Source organism: Ziziphus jujuba, chromosome 9 (genome assembly GCF_031755915.1).
Source record: "Ziziphus jujuba cultivar Dongzao chromosome 9, ASM3175591v1".
Classification (NCBI taxonomy): domain Eukaryota; kingdom Viridiplantae; phylum Streptophyta; class Magnoliopsida; order Rosales; family Rhamnaceae; genus Ziziphus; species Ziziphus jujuba.
In genome coordinates, this window is record NC_083387.1 from 25,538,324 (window position 1) to 25,556,936 (window position 18,613).

At 31.9% G+C, this 18,613-nt stretch overlaps 3 protein-coding genes and 1 pseudogene across 3 annotated transcripts; all 4 read left to right on the forward strand.

Moving 5' to 3' along the window:
• Positions 1-1,687: 1,687 nt before the first annotated feature.
• On the forward strand, positions 1,688-6,946 carry LOC107427612 (cytoplasmic tRNA 2-thiolation protein 1). The gene is made up of 10 exons (XM_016037994.4): positions 1,688-1,960; positions 2,117-2,231; positions 3,104-3,246; positions 3,541-3,660; positions 4,482-4,594; positions 4,681-4,773; positions 4,877-4,917; positions 5,512-5,578; positions 5,710-5,821; positions 6,509-6,946. Exons 1-10 carry the CDS (start codon positions 1,856-1,858, stop codon positions 6,671-6,673), a joined length of 1,074 nt encoding a protein of 357 aa, XP_015893480.3. The 5' UTR covers positions 1,688-1,855; the 3' UTR covers positions 6,674-6,946.
• Positions 6,947-7,516: 570 nt separating this feature from the next.
• LOC107427616 (uncharacterized) lies at positions 7,517-8,138 on the forward strand. Its single transcript, XM_016038000.4, has one exon. It carries the CDS (start codon positions 7,589-7,591, stop codon positions 7,913-7,915), a length of 327 nt encoding a protein of 108 aa, XP_015893486.3. The 5' UTR covers positions 7,517-7,588; the 3' UTR covers positions 7,916-8,138.
• Positions 8,139-8,277: 139 nt separating this feature from the next.
• Positions 8,278-12,404, forward strand: LOC107427594 (uncharacterized). Its single transcript, XM_060811419.1, has 3 exons — positions 8,278-9,104; positions 9,209-11,200; positions 11,983-12,404. The coding sequence occupies exons 2-3, from the start codon at positions 9,989-9,991 to the stop codon at positions 12,376-12,378; spliced, it is 1,608 nt and encodes a 535-aa protein (XP_060667402.1). The 5' UTR covers positions 8,278-9,104; positions 9,209-9,988; the 3' UTR covers positions 12,379-12,404.
• A 1,781-nt stretch (positions 12,405-14,185) lies between these two features.
• LOC107427595 (2-oxoglutarate-dependent dioxygenase 19-like) lies at positions 14,186-16,560 on the forward strand (annotated as a pseudogene).
• The last annotated feature ends 2,053 nt before the right edge of the window (positions 16,561-18,613 follow it).

Genomic DNA, 18,613 nt, shown 5'->3' on the forward strand with positions numbered 1-18,613 from the left:
ATGAGCATTACTGTTCATGAACAGTAAAAGGCATCGAAAAGCAAAATACTGTTCACAATCATGAGATCAACAGCAACAACACTCATTCAACCAAGTCCTCCTTTGCCTATATAAAGGAGCCTCACCACCACATTAAGGGTAGGAGTTTTTAGCAGTTGATTTTGGAGAGTTTTCTTTGCAGATTTCCTCTTCTTCTTCTCATAATCATCAAATATTTGAGTGTTTAGATTTTGAGTGCTTTGTAATCAACTGAGATACCAATTTGTGGTACTCCAATATAATCAAGTAAGCATTTGCATTTAATTATTTTAAATTTTTTATTTTAATAATTTATTTTAAATTTCTTTTATATTGCTTGGCTGGTTCTACTGCCTTCAATATATTATATATTTTAAATTATTATAATTCCATTTATCTTTTATTTAACTAATTGTTCTTGGTTGGCTCTGCCGCATCTTCTATTTACTTTCGTTTACTTCCACTCAAGTACACTCTGCATTTACTTCTTTACACTTTATTCATTAAACACTCTTCTTCCTACTTTATTTATTAATTTTGATTAAAATTTAAAATATGTTATGAAGTTAATTTTCTTTTCTTTTACTTTTTTAATTAGAAGGTAAATATCACTTTGTTCCTCTCTATTTTGAATTTTTTTTAATCAAATGCATCTTTATCATTATTTTTTTTTTCTACTCTCTATTTTGAATTTTTATTTATTTTTATTTTTTATCAAATGCGTCTTTATTTTGGTATAGCCCTTTTCATATTTCATTTTAGTTTCCTTACATTTCATTTTTATTTCACTTTGATCTTTTTTAATTGTCAAATTATTAGGCAACTCATATATTTGATTCACATAACACTTTTAAACTTTTCATTTATTTAAATGCACAAATAATCCCTTTATTATTCTATATTTTATTTTTATATTTGTTTTCAAATAATAATTGTAACTCCATTTATAAATTTTTTATATTAATATTGAAAGAAATAATGAACAGTTAATAACCAAAAAAAATTATGAATAATCTTTGTAAGTAATTTTTTAATTTGTTTTATTTTTATGTTTGAATAAAAGAAAAAGGCTTAAATTATCTTTCTGATTAGAATGTATTGGGTAAATTATACAAATTCCCCTTAGAGTTTTAAGTTATACATATATATATACATTTTATTTTTAAAAAAATTATATATAATCCTTTTGTAGTTTCAATTTTTTTTTTTTCACATACTCACTTTTTTTTTTTGTTTTTTTTGGGTCAAACTTTGAAATTTGGTAAAGCCTAATAGGAGTTTGTACACTTTTTCAAAAAAGAAAAGGTGTATATGACTACAGTTGAAAACTAAAAAAGGAATAATAATAATAATAATAATAGGACTCTAGCCGTTTTTATCTCTCTTAATTTTTGTCACAATTATTTTTTTTTTCCTAGCTTCTTCGATTATTCATTGACTTTTCTATATAATTTTAAAGTTTCATATATATTTTTTTCTTTTAATACATTTTAAAAATTTTGTGGAAACGTCACAATTCAATTTTATTTTTTGACAGAAGAAAAAGGAACCAAATGAAAATTGTTTCTGTCACTTAAATTCTTGTTATTTGTACTTCAAATGGAATATATGGTATAAATATTATAATTATATAATTTGCCCTGCTAAAAAGGAAGAAGAAGAAGAAGAAATAGCTTTACTTTTTGGCAAATATATATATATATATATTTGATCAATTTTGTAGGAAAATATATATATATAATTATATAGTATGATATAGAATTATATGCTATACCATATTTAATAAGTTTCGGCTGTTTCTGTTCATATTACCTCTTCTGAAGCCGTTTCGGCGAAGATGGAGGAAGAAGGCGATGCCAAGCCAAAGAAGGCGGGGCCTCGCCAGTGTTGCGTCTGTAACCAGAGAAGAGCTGCGCTTAAGAGACCCAAAACCCTTGAGCAGGTAATCTTCCCTGTGTCCCTTCTGTTCTGTTTGGCTGCCGAGAATCATAGAGGATTTCAAAAATTATAAGTTTCCTATGCGTTGTGTGTTTTGAGTTAGTTCAAAGTTCAAATTTTATGTCGTTGTTTTAATTCTTGGGAATTTTTATTACTGAAGATTTGCAGGGAGTGTTTCTATCGAGTCTTTGAGGAGGAGATTCATCAAGTAATTGTGGAAAACCAGCTGTTCAAGCCTGGTGAACGCATTGCCATTGGTGCTTCTGGTGGAAAAGGTGAATGAAATATGCTCGTTTTCTTACTTTCTGTAGAACAAACTATTAATTTTAAATGCTAGTAATTAATTTTGGATTTTACATAGGATGTGCGATTTTTTTATTTATTTTTTGTTTTTCTATTAATGTTGGTCTTTTCTTTTGGGCATGCACATCTTATTCTTGTAATTGCTTAAAAAATATTGCCCACATGATTCTTCTTGAATAGTTTCATTCCCAGAGTTCTTCATATTATATATACAAGCAAATTGGGTTGTTTTAAAAGCATGTAATTTCTCTTTGAGGATATTGGAACTAGAACACTGAGGGGAAAAAAAAAAAAAAAAGAAAAAAAAGGCCTGCTTTCATGGTTAGGCAATATTGCTTGTGTGAACTCTGTTTTTAATTGAAAGCTGGAACCTCCTAAGTTCAGGAGCACAATTCACGTGAAGCTATAATCCATAGAGTCCATCTTTTTATGTAGAATTCCAGGATAAAGGCTAAAGGGGGTTAATTGAAAAGTATTTAATTTGTCTGTGTTGAGATGGGAACTTGATACCTCTCTCCCATCTCCTCCCACACTATTGGTCAAGAATACATGTGCTAACTCTGTTTGTTATTGAAAGTTGAAGATACCTAAATTTAGTTACACTATTCAGATCAAGCTATAGTTGTATGACCAATCAGAAGTGATATGCCAGTCCTTGTGTCAATGATGATTATATTAGGCTACTCATTTGAATTGCCAAGTTGAGAAAGTATATTACACTTTTATAGTTGTGTTTTGTGCATTTTATGTCAAGCAATTGGCTGTTTCTTGCTAGGTTTGATGATGTTCTCTTGAATTTTATCTTGTTGATTTGTTCTCATTTGTATTTCCATTTTCTATGTAGATTCCACGGTCCTCGCTTATGTACTGTCAGAATTAAATAGGCGGAACAATTATGGTCTTGATCTTTTTCTCTTATCAGTTGATGAGGGAATTACTGGCTACAGAGATGATTCACTTGAAACTGTCAAAAGAAATGAAATACAGGTTAGCTGATCTTTAGGATTGGAAAATTGTTTATTTCTACTTTTGGCGAACCTTTAGTAAGAAGTACTTTACCGCCCATTTTATACTCTTGACCACATGCAAAGAGAGTGTTATATTTTCCTCTGTGTGTGGGTATCTTCCACTGTATGAGGCTCCTTTTCATCGTCTTTGTTTTTTTTGAACAATCTCTATAATTCATTACAATACCCTGTCAAAAACTTGCCAAGTATCTTTCTTTTTTTCCTTGTCTATTATCTTCAGTGAGTAACTTGGACTCTGATTCTTTATTTCAAGTATGGACTGCCTCTTAAAGTTGTCTCCTACAAGGATTTGTATGGATGGACAATGGATGAAATGGTGAAGATGATCGGTCTAAAAAATAATTGTACATTTTGTGGTGTTTTTCGCCGTCAGGTATAGAACATAATATCTTTTTATATTATTTGCATAAATTCTTTTAATATTATTTGCATAAATTCTTTTAATCTTATTCATGAACCTCTGCATCTGCTGTTGGCAGACAGCATTAATTGAGAACTCATGCAATTATTTCTACGTTTTCATCTCTTGAATTGTGCATTTGTTATTTTTTCAGAGATGCGGGGACTTTGTATGTTCATGCATACACATGTTCATGCATTTTGTGCCAGAGCTGTTATTTTAAAGCTCTATGGTTGCTCATATGGCCAAATATTCTTACAGCTTATATTAAGTTATATACTGGAATCTTTTCAAAACACTCAAACCTACTCTATCACGTATATTGTGAGTAGCTTGTGCATGCTTACACGTTTGCATGATGTACTCATGCTTTTTGTGTCTGGTGTTCAAGTTATAATCAAAAGCAATCTCCTGATTATTTATGTAGTTTACAATTTACAATTTAAAGCATTTTGTTTTCCCACTGTCTTGGTTAAACTTTGTTAAGTATCAGGTAAACAGTTATGGTCATAGTTTAATGTAAGCAATTCTAAGTTATCATAGCTTCATTATTTTCTATGACTTTTTTGGTCCAATCTTCAAAGAAATTATCTACCTGATCAAATTTCTATAAGTGAATATTGACCGAGTTTAAATGTCCAAAAGTCATGAAGTCTTCATAAAGTACAAGTTTGTTGTAATAGCAAAATTAATTCTGTCCTGAGCATTGACTGGCTGGAAAGATTTCTAGTTTGGTCATTTTGAGGGGGAAATAGATTGATATTTTTTTTTTTTGGGGGGGGGTTATTTGGAAGGCCCTTGATCGAGGTGCTGCATTGCTGAAAGTAGACAAGCTTGCCACCGGACACAATGCAGATGATATTGCTGAAACAGTTCTCCTAAATATCCTACGAGGTGATATTGCTAGGTAAGACTTTATGAGTCGAGGTTTGTCTCTCTTTTATTTTCCTTTTCTTTGTGTGCTTTTTATGATTTGCTGTCTTTTCTTTGAAGATTGAGTAGATGTACTGCAATAACCACGGGTGAAGATGGACCAATTCCAAGATGCAAACCTTTCAAGTACACATATGAGAAAGAGATTGTTATATATCCTTCTAATCACACTTAGTCCTAATGTAATTCTTGCTATCTGCAATTCATCTTCATTAAATAGTTCGAATTCATTGCAAATCCTTAACCAGAAATTTACGTATGCATATTTCAAGAGGCTGGACTACTTCTCCACTGAATGTAACCACTCGCTTTCCCATTTTGATTTTAATTGTGTTGTATTCTTCCATTTTTTCTTTCTATTTTTGAATTGAGGTGTGAAATCGAAGTTGTGACTTTGGAAACATTCTATCAAATCACCATGAAATGAAATCTATACTGATCAACCAAGTTCATAGCGAAAAAGAATGCAGCATCTCAATGATATTGATTTCCTTGAGAAAGATTGGTTATTGCTTGTTTCTATTGGTTATTGATCATTAGAAAAAGTATGCAGCATCTATCTCGATGATATTGATTTTCCTTGAGAAAGATTAGTTATTGATCATTAGCTATTGGTCGATCTCATGCAGTTGAGCACCAATGCTAAACCTTTTGTTTTATTGCTTGGGTTCTGCGATTGTGCTATAAAATAGTTTGTGAATATTATAATTTTGTTGAAAGTTCTGTTCCATATGTTAATTCTCCTGTTTCATATGCAAAGGAACATGATCATGCCCTTAAACATGCAGCACATTGATTAGAAATATAATGTTTTACCTTGGATGTTACTGATATCTGCTCTGTTTTATTTTTTCATGTCAATCTTACATATTATTTCATTCAAATTAACAGGTATTTATTCTCCAAATGCATATCGTGGTTTTGCTCGTGAGTTCATCAAGGATCTAGAACGAATAAGGTTGTTACCTTGATAAATGTTACAGCCTTTTTTGGCTTTTAGTTTTGACAAATAATCAGTTAATTTTGAATAATCTCTGTTTCTTTGTAGTACTTGGTCTTAACATTTCTCTTAGTTTCTTACTAATACAGACCAAGGGCCATACTTGACATAATTAAATCAGGAGAGGATTTCAGGATTTCCACTTCTACAAAAATGCCAGAGCAGGGGACTTGTGAACGCTGTGGTTACATTTCAAGCCAGGTAATTTACCCGTCTGCTTCTACCTGAATTATTGATGAAATTTTGGCTGTCATATCTTTGGACTTTTTTCATGTTGAAGACTCATTTCTCTGATAAACTTTAGATTGGCAGTTTTCTTTTTCATTTTGTGTGCCCCCTTGTATTTATATGGGAAACTAAAAGAACTGTTCTTTTCTATTGCAAATGTGATATTCGACTTCTTGGGAAATATATTAAACATTTATTTACATACTCCTCTCTTTCCTCTTTGCTTTTGACAAAAGGGCCACCATGTGGTTGGTTGGCATCTTAAATATTTTGGAACATTGTACGTTACATTAGGCTATTAAAATCATTATGCCAAATTAGACTGCTACTTGCCCTGTAAGGTGTCTAGAGTAGGGTCGAATTCTACATCTGCTTGCAATTTTCTTGTGTATAAACATTTCTTTTGGAAGGTATGGAAGAATCTTATGTTATAAAGATTAACATATGATTATAATGGAAATTAGAAGATGCTTATCATTTATGTATGTAGTGCTAAAAATCATTAATAACCATCTCTTTATATTGTGCTTTCTGTGTTTTCGTGTTTGTGTTCCGCTCTGTCTACATACCTCAATTGTCCCTCTCAACTTCAGTAATACAGGTCTCCCTTTGTGTTAATTGGAACGTCTGGTCATTCAGTGTTTATGAATTTTTGTGCAGAAATGGTGTAAAGCCTGTGTTTTGCTTGAGGGATTGAATCGAGGTTTGCCAAAGCTAGGTATTGGACGGAGTAGAGGACTTAACCAAGAGAATAGCAAGGATGTTAAAAAGGGCAATGGAGCAAGAAGTATTGAAAGCAAACAATGTGGAAGTTTGGACTTCTGAGGTAGCGTTTTGGATTTTTGACCGTGGACCAAAGGTTCTATTTCGTTGTATGTACTAATAGATTTTTATAAAGTTGGACAGAGTCCAAACATGGTAGACCAGAATGTGCTCTATCTCTCTCTGCTTTTTTTTTTTTTTTTTTTTCTTTTGGGTTTTGTTTTTCCACACGTGGGTTTTATACCAAAATTGTATTTGAACTCTTCATTATGCCGCTGGCTGATACACTGAGGGAAAAATGGATAACAATTGGTGAATAAATAGTTTATTTATGCAGTTTTGGTTGGAAGAATATTTGTAATTTACTTCTATTATTATTATTATTATCATCTTACTATTTCTTGGTAATGAAAGTTAAAAGTGTTTCATTTTTTATTTCCCAAGTTTGAACATGATATTAGTGAATTAACATCTGGGTGTTACTAGGAAACAAAGGAAATTTTGTTATGAGAAATGAACAATTTATAATTATTTAGATAGATTTTAGAAGAAATAATATTTATATATTAAATAAGTTATAGGGTTTATAATATTCTAGGCTTCTTTACTTAGGAGTAAATTTAGTGAATATGTCGTGTTGCAAGTCAATATTCTCTCATGAAAAATAAAATAAAAAAAATAAAAAAATAAGTCTTTAGATCAATCTTTCACTTTTTCTATTAGGGGAAAAAAATCAAATTAATTTTTAATAAATTAGGAATATAAACGTAAAAAATAAATGACAGATACAAAACCAATAAAATGGAGAAATAAAGACATTTATATCAAGTTAAAAAGAATGGAGCAGAATTTTATTCAAAGTCAACGGTAATAAAAAGACGACGTTTGAATTCCACAATTAGTAAGGTGTGGTACATCCACACTGAGTAACACAACCATTTCATTTTTGGTCTCTCAGTCTCTGTTTCTCTCTCAGCCATGGCTTCCTCAGCACGGCCCGAAAACTCAGCCGCCGGTGGCCAAAACCCTAAGAAAACGTTGGGGTTTATAGCCAACGCCGTGAAACGCAAAGATAGCTTCATTCAGTTCTTCGCCATGACGGGAATTTTGCTTCTCAGTGTCAGGTCCCTTGGCCAGAAGTACCGCATCCACGATCTTCAAGAAGACACCTACGCTCTCAAACAAGAGCAAGAAACCCTAGCCGACCGGATGAAGAACATCAAGCAGGCGCTTCTCCAAGAGGCCTCTCGGGAGCCCACCGGTCTTTTCGCTTCCAGGCTTCGCCGTCTCTTTGGTGAAAATTAATCACTTTTTTTTTTTCCCCCTATTTAGTTGGTTTCAAAATTTTGATCTAAGTAAGTTATGAGAAATCTGTATGATTTAATTTCTGGTTATGAATGAAGGATTTATAGTTTTTAGAACAAGCAGGACTTATAGCATTTGGAGGCATGTGTTCTGTGTTTGTTTAAAATTGTTTTTTTGGTTATTTTAGCTTGATTAATAAAAACCACAAAGATTAGAAAATGCACTAATTTGTTGTTTGAGGTGGGCCTTTTCAAATCTGGGAATCAAAAGTTGAAGTGTGGGAGTTTGGTTTGTCTTCTGTTTCCTTTCATACAATTTGAATGATGTGGAAAACTAGAGATACTTTGATTTGGAATGGATTTGATGTTAGAATAAGGTATAATTGATGTTAGATTGGTATTTGTTAGAATGAGAAAGGGCCTCATTGGAAAATTACCCTTTTGGATGATTTAGATTTGGAACGAGAATTAATGTACTATAAAAATAAAAATAAAATAAAATAATTGTAGAATGGGTAGCACAGGTTATTCAAAGTTTCTTCATTTGTTCATGTGAGTAGTTTTAGAATGGTACTCAATTCTTGTGTGTTTATATAGAGGAGATGAGAATTTTTCACTTTCTGTTTATGATCGACAATCATGGTGTTTTCCAGGATATCCATTGATCTACAATACTTAATCAACATTTTAGACTCTTTAACATTCATGTTAAAAATGAGAAACCATGCGAACCTGACTTCTTGGAATGTGACTGTTATACTTTGGGTAAAGTTGAAAAGCAAAAGATAGTTACCTGGTAGTCAGTTGAGTGATGAGTCAAAGTCCAGTTTTCTCTTCTGACGGTTCAAGTGGGAACTCAGAAGAGCATGCTTGTAGCTTAGTTAATGCAGTTTCACACCTGGGGTCTTTGGATATCTTAACCAAAGAGGATCGGGCAAAACATAATAGACTTGGAAGACAAACTGACCCCTTGTTAAGCGTTTAGCAAGTGGTGACATAAGATTGTTTCTTTTATGCTATGGAAAGCACTATATCTATCTGCGAATATGTGACTTGGTTTTGTGAATTATGTCTAACCTGAAAAATTTAGTGTTAGTATATATGGTTTGTAGATTTTCCATGTAAATGGATTCTGTGAGTCATGGTCATGTATCTGCAGCCTTTGGTTTTAGTTCTCTCAGATCTCTCTGGTTTGTAATTTTCTTCCTGATCACATTTCTAATCTTCTATCATTTTGTACATTACCAGCAGCATTTTGATTAGTCCTTGCTAATTAGTCCTTTACTTTTAAAAGGGAAATGCGTTACTTGGGATTTGAGTGCTGATGAATTTGAGGAAGATGACCTGTTTTTTATACTTTAAAAAGGGTTGGATCCCAAAGCAAGTATGGTCCAGTTCATCTGAATTTTAACTAATGAAATTTAGTATTAGGGGTTACTGAACCTTATGTCATGAAGTAATATCCATGAGTTAATGGACCTGCGAATTTGTCTTTTTAATGATAAAATGGAGCTCCAATATATGAATATATACAGTAGGAATGGTTATTCTACGTGCACATATATGATATATCCAATTACTTAAATTGTACCATATATGGAGCCATTCCCAATTTCCTCTAATAAATAATTTCAGATGCTTAATCACGCAATCCACGTTCCTGTGTAGCGTGGGACAGCCAAAAGCAACCATTAATTAGTTAAGTTCCTTGGGACCTAATTAGATGCTGCTTGCATATTACACCTGAGCTTCAAATTTCCATGCATAAAATCTGCAGCTTCTTTTGACTTTATCTATGCCCAATCTTTAATTAAGTAAACAAATTAATAAAATATTTTGATTCTGAAAATGTAGCTCCGAGCTCTTCAATATAATTATCATTTTCCCATGAATTTATGTAGATATGTATAGTTTTCAATGACAGAGAATAAAGACAAATGTTATTTTATTAATTAAGGGATAATAATCTATAAAAAGTAAAAACTAGAGAGTGCCAAAAGCAATTGATCCATGGTTGAAAAGGTGGTATACACTTGAAAAAATATTTGATAATTATGTAACGTAAATCTTCAAAATGTGCCCCTCTTTCCCCAAAAACAGATCGCTGCAAACTCTCTCTTCCCAAAAACCATCAACCCCCCATCAAAACTCTCCTCTGAATCCTACCATAACCGCCATGATCAAAGCTCCCCCAGAACTCGAAAGAAGCCCCAGACCCATCACCAACAAAGCTCACCACCACCCAAAACAACACTCAAGAACCATCTTCTCTATTCTCCCTCTCTCCTCTCCCAGACTCTCCATCTTCATCTTAGCCACCTGCGTCGCCCTCTTCGTTCTCTTCCACATCCAATCTCTGCAAACCCCACCTTCTTCACCGTCTCCACCATGGTCCCTCATGCACCAATACTGGCAAAGAGCCACCACCACCCGAATCTTCACCAACTGCACTACAAACCAGCTCGCCAACACCACCGTGACCGACAAGCTCCGAGACTCCGTCACGTTCCTCCCGCTGAAAGACCTGCGCTACGCTCATGCAGCACTTGACGGACACACGTGGTTCATGAGCTCCATGTACGACACACACGAAGAAGGTGAGGTCCAGTACCAGCAGTTTCCTTCCGAATCATCGAAAGGGCGAATTCTGTGCCTCAAAGGCCGTGACACACACGACGGGTCGTGGAACTCCTATGCCTTGGCATGGCAAGAGGCTTTGCCTCACAATGCAACATTCATGAAAGGCTTAACGTTCGTCTCCTACAACCACTACAACTACGAGAACATTTGGCATGGCTTGTCGGCCGTGATGCCTTTCGTGGCGTGGTACAAGAAGAACGGCTGCACCCAACTCCCGCAAAGGTGGGTTCTCTACCACTGGGGAGAGCTCAGGTTCAAGATGGGGTTGTGGTTGAAAACTTTGATGGAAGCTACTTTCGATGGTCCTCAACACATTGAAGGGTTTGAGTGGGTCGAAAACGATGGGTTTTCGCCGGTTTGCTTTGAGACAGCTGTGGTGATGAGGCATAATGAAGGAGGGATGTCGAGGGAGAAGAGGATGGAGGTTTATGATCTGATTAGGTGTAAAGCTAGGATTTACTGCAATGTAAGCTCGGAGAAGAAGACGACCGTGCCGGAGATCGGAATGACTTTGTTTATGAGGATGGGGCCGAGGTCGTTCAAGAATGAGACGGCGGTGATTGAGATTTTTGCTAAGGAGTGTGGTAAAGTGGAGGGTTGCAGATTAATGGTGGCTTATTCCAATAATCTCACCGTTTGTGAGCAAGTAAGTACTATGGTATACAATTAGTAATTATAATTAGTATATACATTCTTTTAAGACATGTATAATTAAGGAGTACTGTTAATTCTAGTAAAATAAATAGAGTTACATGCAATAGCACTTTTATAATTTCTCTTAATAAATAAATAGGCAACAATAACTAGTTAATTAGTGCGCATTATACATATATATATATACATATATATTTTTTTTTTGCCCCACTGAAAAAAATGTAATATGAAACTATTGGTATGGATACCAACTTGATGTTGATGGAACGGTACAAAAAGTTTGATAGTGATGTGCTGCAGAACTAAATGAATGGAAAGAATATTAATATAGCTAGTAATGCGTGACATGAGATGAAATGCATGTGCAAGCATATTGGATAATGTGGAATTTATATATTATTAATTTGTATTTATGTTTGGAAGCTTGTAAAGGAAAGTACTGACAATTAAAGTGGACTTGTTGGTGAACACCTATCTAGAGTTTCAATTGCAAAGATTAATTTATTATGTACGATTTCCATATATTTTTTTCTCCATTAAAATGTTTGATTATCATAGACACCTAATCATGCATCATTTTTCTGTCTTTTTTGTCAGAAAAGCACATATTTTGTATTTAAAACTAGCATATATATTCTCACTTTCTTAGACAAATAAAAAAAGCTATAAATATGATCTTCTAAAATTGGAACATCATATTTCAATGTGCATGCTATAATAAGCTATCCTATGTTGATTCCAAAATCCAAAATGTTTTTGGTCAAAATATTGCAGGTGAAGTTGATGAGCTCAACAGACATTTTGGTATCTCCACATGGTGCCCAATTGACAAACATGTTCTTAATGGATAGAAACAGCAGTGTGATGGAGTTCTTTCCAAAAGGTTGGCTGAAACTAGCAGGTGTAGGCCAATATGTACACCATTGGCTTGCAAGCTGGTCAGGAATGAAGCACCAAGGTGCTTGGAGAGACCCTAATGGAGACCATTGTCCCTATTCTGAAGATGATCGTCGTTGTATGTCAATCTATAAGAGTGGCAAAATTGGATTCAATAATACTTATTTTTCTGAATGGGCTAGAAATGTTTTGAACGAGGTTAAAGCAAGGAAAATGGAAGAATATGCATTAGAAGGAACTTTTCCTTCTAGTAGTGCTTGTGCTTGTTCCTAGTTATAAACTAATTCTTTCTCTTTGAGATTCTTCTGTGCTTGTTTGGTTTTGTTTTGTTTTGTTTTTGTTCCTTAAAAAAAAAAAAAAATACAAATGCTATATATTTATAATCGTTTAGTTTGGTAATAACTGTACTTTGGCATCTGATCATATATGCGATAGATTTTTAAAGAAAATGATCCTGTTTCTTAACCTTTTTTTGGATTATTATACTTTGCTATCTATAATTTTAACAATTTTTCCATTAACATTCTCAACTTTCAAGAATTACAATTTAAACTTTTGATATAAAATTTATTACAATTTGAACTATATTTAATTTTTAACTAATAGAGTTTAATGATCATCTTATATAGATCACATGATTAGTATTAAAATACATAAATTCCAAATTAAAGATAGTAATAAAAATTTTAAAATTAGAATATATTAAATTATACAGTTTAATATATTCTAGTTCTAAAACTTTGCATTTTAATATTTTTATTTTTATTTTTTAAAAAAATTGTACTTGATAATTTTATGTTCAATTCATGACCATTAATATTCTGTTGGTCAAAAGTTAAATATTATCTAAATTATAACAAATTGTAATTTTTGAAATTTAAGAATTTAAATGGCAAAACTACAAAAATTTGAAAATACTAAAATGCAATGAAGCTTTTCTCTTTTACTTTATTTTGAAGAAATAAAGGATTCGAACTCTAAATATTTTTGTTCTAGAGAACAGTCAATTTTGTTATGAGGTTGTCCTGTTGTGTTTTTTTGTCTTATCTGGGAATTGCTGGTGTATATTAACTAATGAAGAAGAAAAGTTAAACCATGGTTAATGTTTATTCATGAAAAGATAAAAAAATAAAAAAATCATGGTTAGAGTTTACAATAAAAGAGAAATATAAAAAGAAAAAAAAAAAAAAACTTTGCGAGCAAAACGTAAGACAAAATTTTTTTTTGGATGCATAAAAGATAAAACCATTTTTTCATATAAAAAAAAAAGATAAAACCATTTTTGCATAAAAGAAAATAATTAAAATAAAACCATTTGTGCGTTACTTTCACCAGTTTTCTTTTTTCCTTTTTGCTTTTTCTTTTGTAGTTATAATTAATTGGAAGTCAATATTTATAGTATAAGTTTTGTCTCCCGATGTTTGTTTCTACTACTAATTGAATTCCCCAGAAATAAACTTTAGAAAAGTATTGTTAAAAAAAAATGACTAAAAATTGTTTCACCGCTTGTTTTCTTCTTCTTCTTCTTTTTGTTTTAACTTTTTACATAAAAACTAGTAATTAAAATAACAACTTTAAATTTTATTAGATCTACCTTTGTAATATTAATATGATGTTATATACACGAACCGAACAGCATGGCATAAAATTGTAACGTATGTATTAAGTTAAAGATATATTATATCACATTGTTATGTATCAATTAGATGTTGACATGTAGTTTAATACATACTAAAAATTTATTAGAGAAAAGGTAAACATATCACATCTAGGAACAGCTAAATTGGAAAAGTGACACCACATAACCATATACACATGTTACCTAAAATAATTTTTTTAAGCATGAAATGGCCAAAAAATTACCAGCAACTCGTATCCAATTAAGAGTATAAATTCACCTACATTTACCTCACAAATCCTCCATATAGCCCCAAACAAGTTTAAAAAAAGAAAAAAAGAAAAAGAAAATGCCTAGTCTTCAATCATTTTAAACCACGTTTACTTTTTGACAGAGATGATGATCGACAAAAAGAATGCTGTTGCCGAGGTAATATGGATTGCTAGGATTTGCGAATGATTAATGCACGGCGTGCCCAAAGCCAAAGTTAATGGAGGGTTGGAACAAGAATTGGTTCACCACCAGCTTTGCTTCCATGCAAGAGGGGTGGTGGTAATGCTTTTGAGTATTACATAGTTGAGGGTGTGAAGAGCTTCATTGTAAAGTAAATTTGCAACAAGCCCAGTGAAGTTGGTTGAATGTAAGAAAACGTGTGATGAGAATTGTGTTGTTTAGGGTTCTTTTATGGGAAGGACTTGTCTACTTGTTTGTTGGCTTCTAAACTTGGTTCCTCGGTTAGGTTGGCAAGTACCCATTATGATTGTTACATTAAAATGCAAAAGTAGCTACCTATCTTGCTGGTAGTATCGTTTGCTAATACGTTAGATTTTCTTTTTATAACTTTTAGATAAAATTTAATTATTTATTTAAAATAATTTTGTTGGGCTGTCTGTTTGGGACCCTCGAACCAGGCCCTAACATGGGACTGATGCCCAAATTCCAAACTAAATTTGATCCACTTCCTCGTCTTAAGTATGAGAGGACCGACCCGAATCCTCAACAGAGAAACGTCACGAATTGGTAATTGCGTGCGTGTGTATTAACAGCTGCTGAAGAGTTTGAGGGCAGGCATTTGTTGGACCCAATAAGGTGTGGCACGAGTTTCAATGCTTAGGTAGATAAGGTGCTCCTTTGGAGAGATTTTGTCGAGTTCTTTGTGCATCCTGAGTTCCACTGCCCCAATAAACCCACCAACTTTAGGTAAGTTTGGGACTTTAAGTAATTAGGAACCATAAGAAATAATATATATATATATATATCCACATTTCATAATTGAAATAAAATATTACATTGATTTAATTATTTGGAACAATAGTAGTGGTGATTGAAAAATTTACATAAACATAATACAAACGAAATAAATAAACTTATATTATTTAATTATTATATCATTTAATAAATAAATATGTTTTGATGATTATTTTATAAATAAATTTGATAAACAGTAATTAAAGACAAAAGCATCAAGTGGCATTTTTACAAACATCAGAGGACTGGATTTACTCAGAGATCCATTAGGTTAGGATCCGTGCAGCTAACAATACAAAAAGATTGCAAATATCGAAGTCACTCATTAACTATAACAACCTTTGTCAAGATTTCTCAGGAAAAAGGGAAAAACAAAAAGAGAGAGAAAGAGAGAGAGAGAGAGAGAGAGAGAGAGAGTAAGAGAGAGTAATCCTTATTAATTAGAATAAAATGATATATAATTATTTTATTTATTTTATTCAAAATTACGGAATAAGTCATGTAATTTTATTCAAGATCTCCATTTTCACTGTTGTTGAATATAAACTTTAGGAAAGCTGCTGAGACAATATCATATCTCGATTTATATATAATATAAACAAATATATGAAAATTAATTTGTGGAAGTCTTTTTTTTTTTTAAATTTTTTTCCCAAGTAATAAACAATATTACAACAAAACAAATCCCCGGAAGGAAAATTAACGTATATTAGTTGGTGCAGTGAGATTTCACTGAAGTGTAGCAAAAGAGTCCGAGAAGTGGCCTTGGAATTACTTGAAGGAATATCAGAGAGTTTGGGACTGGAAGGCAAATGCATATTCAAGGCGTTAAGTTTGGAATCATGTCTTCAACACGTAATAGTAAACTTATATCCTCCATGTCCACAGCCAGAGCTTGCGATGGGATTACCTCCCAATTCAGATCATAGCCTTTTGACAATCCTCACACAAAATGGAATTGGTGGACTTCAGCTTCACCATAATGGCAAGTGGGTCAATACCAAGCCTAATGCCATTCCAAACTCCTTCATGGTTAACATCGGCGATCAACTTGAGGTGCCTTAATTTCTTTATGCATTGCATTCAGTTAAATTGATATAGCTAATGACGTATAATTATTTTTAAAAATATTCAATTTATATATAGTTTCTTTTCACGGATATCAACAATTTTTTTTTTTTAATTTGCGAATACATATTAGATAATATTTTTCAAATAAATATTATTTAATGTGGACATAATTCATTATGAATATCCGCATTATAAAAATTTTTATATATATATATATATTTATGTTTTTATATGTATGTTTTCCATGTTAGATCTGGAGTAACGGGAAGTTCAAGAGTGTTGTACATCGAGCTGTTGTGAACAACAAAGAAACAAGAATATCAGTGACAAGTCAAATAGGACCATCGCTAGACACCAATGTTAATCCAGCACCAAAGTTGGTCGACTATGAAATCAATCCACCAGCCTATGGCAGGATCAAATATAAGGACTATTTGGAACTTCAACAAAGTAGCAATCTTTATGGCAAATCTTGCTTGGACGGTGTTCGCATTTGTAACTATATATGGTCTAAATGAACTAGCTACACGGTTGTATTATCTCAGGTAAAAGAATTATAATTTAGTTAAATCAAATATACTTATATACCAAGGGCTTAATCTCTAAATAAAGTTATAATTGTTATTTCAATTAAAATCTAAAATTCTAGGTGAAATGTAATAAGTTTTAACACTCGTCAAATAAATATTGCTTATATCTTTCCTTTCATTTTATAAATGACTACATGCACACAACACCATCTATAAAAAACTCTACAATTCAAATGTTGTAGATATGACCAAGGGAATATCATATCCATATGGTTATTAGATTTGAATCCTTTCAATGACTGAGATTTAAATATTAATTAATGGTTTATTATAAACTTAGTAATATACTAAAATTTTATTTGGAAAAAATAAATTTTGTAAAGATTTAATGAGATATAAATGTATTTTTTTTATTTTTAATATAAAAAATAATAAATTTAAATGCTTTCAATTAAAATTTATCACATAAACTAATGATAGTCACCAATAATAATAAATAGTAAAACTTTTAATATTATGTTATTATTTATCTGTTTTTTTTTTTTAACTAATTATTTATTTTCACTAATTAATTAATCAAACGCATCTTTCTTTAATTACTAGGTATTGTTTAACTCTCTCCAGATCCTACCTCTTTGTTATCGCTTATTGATCTAAGCTGCCCAAATAATTATCGTTTAAGGATGTTTATTAGACTCTGGAGGAAGATTAATTTAGACATAAACTTTTTACACATAAAATAAAGGGCACCCTTTTGAGTACTAAATAAAGAGACCTTGTTATATTAATCAATAATCCTATTTTGTATATCATGAAATCTACTAAATGAAGATGTGCCAAAACAATATAAATAAGAATAAATAACTAAATAAAATTAATCAATAATCCCATTTTGTATATATCATGTATCCTCTTAGATGGAGTTAACAACTTATTTTCGGTGTTTATCAGAGCAATAGGGAAGAGCAGATCAAGTTTAAGTTTAGACATTGGTTGATATTCTATCATTCATGCATTAGGATGAAACCAAAAGTAAAAAAAGGTTAAACGTGCTCAATGTTCATTTTTCAAGTTAAACTTATGACCAGAACCAATAAGATAATATATAATGAATATAGGATTATAGAAAATGATTATTACAAAAAACGAAAACTTATATAAAACTAATGTGGTTAATCCGTGTTTCTCTTTCTTATCATTATTTTTTTTTTCCTCATTGATTTTGTTTGTAGTACAATATAATTCATCAATGAACATTTTGAGATTTAAAGAATCAGTCTCTATACCCAATGCATCTATTATTTTAGTCTTAAATACATAAAAATAAATAAATAAAACTAATAGAGATTATAAATTATACATAGCAAAAAAAAAAAAAAAAAAGAGAGATTATAAATTATAAGAAGGCCAAGCCCTATAATGGGTCCATATCCAAGCCCACAATACAAGCCCATTATCTTATCCATTCATTTATCTAGGCCTACAATAGCACTATTTTTTTCTTTTTTTCCTTTTTTGTAAATATATGTTGCCCATAGTAGCAGTAAGGCATACTTTTTAGTTATGTTAAGACAAGGAGTTAATATCAGCATGATAGTAGATAAAAGTGATCAAATATCAATTGCACCAAAACCATGCATTAAACTGATTGAACAAGGCAAGAGCCATTTTTTATTCAATAAATACATTGCAATTGACACCAAAAAGTAATTGTTTGAGCCATTATTTTTTGGAATAAGGAGTTACTTGTATGTCAAGTAAAATACATCACTAAGTCAGTGAATAAGTTTGGCATGTTTAATGCAAAACAGGTCGCAAGTCCTTTTGCACCTCACGGTAATCTGTTGAAGAAGAAACTTTAGTTAAACTTTGTCCTGCCAATAAATCTGTGGAATGGAAGGTAGCTTTCATAGCTTGGTGCTAATACACAACGAACACAGAGAAGAGAAAATTTAATGACTAGAGTAATTCTTAGACATCCGAAAAGAAAGATTAGTATATCTGACCAGACATTAAGATTACTATATCTTACCAGACATTC

Coding starts and splice junctions, on each gene's coding strand:
- LOC107427616 (XM_016038000.4), top strand. CDS start 7,589: ATGGCTTCCTCAGCACGGCCCGAAAACTCAGCCGCCGGTGGCCAAAAC.
- LOC107427612 (XM_016037994.4), top strand. CDS start 1,856: ATGGAGGAAGAAGGCGATGCCAAGCCAAAGAAGGCGGGGCCTCGCCAG. Junction 1,961..2,116: donor GACCCAAAACCCTTGAGCAG/GTAATCTTCCCT, acceptor TTATTACTGAAG/ATTTGCAGGGAGTGTTTCTA. Junction 4,918..5,511: donor GGACTACTTCTCCACTGAAT/GTAACCACTCGC, acceptor TCAAATTAACAG/GTATTTATTCTCCAAATGCA.
- LOC107427594 (XM_060811419.1), top strand. CDS start 9,989: ATGTGCCCCTCTTTCCCCAAAAACAGATCGCTGCAAACTCTCTCTTCC. Junction 11,201..11,982: donor ATCTCACCGTTTGTGAGCAA/GTAAGTACTATG, acceptor AAAATATTGCAG/GTGAAGTTGATGAGCTCAAC.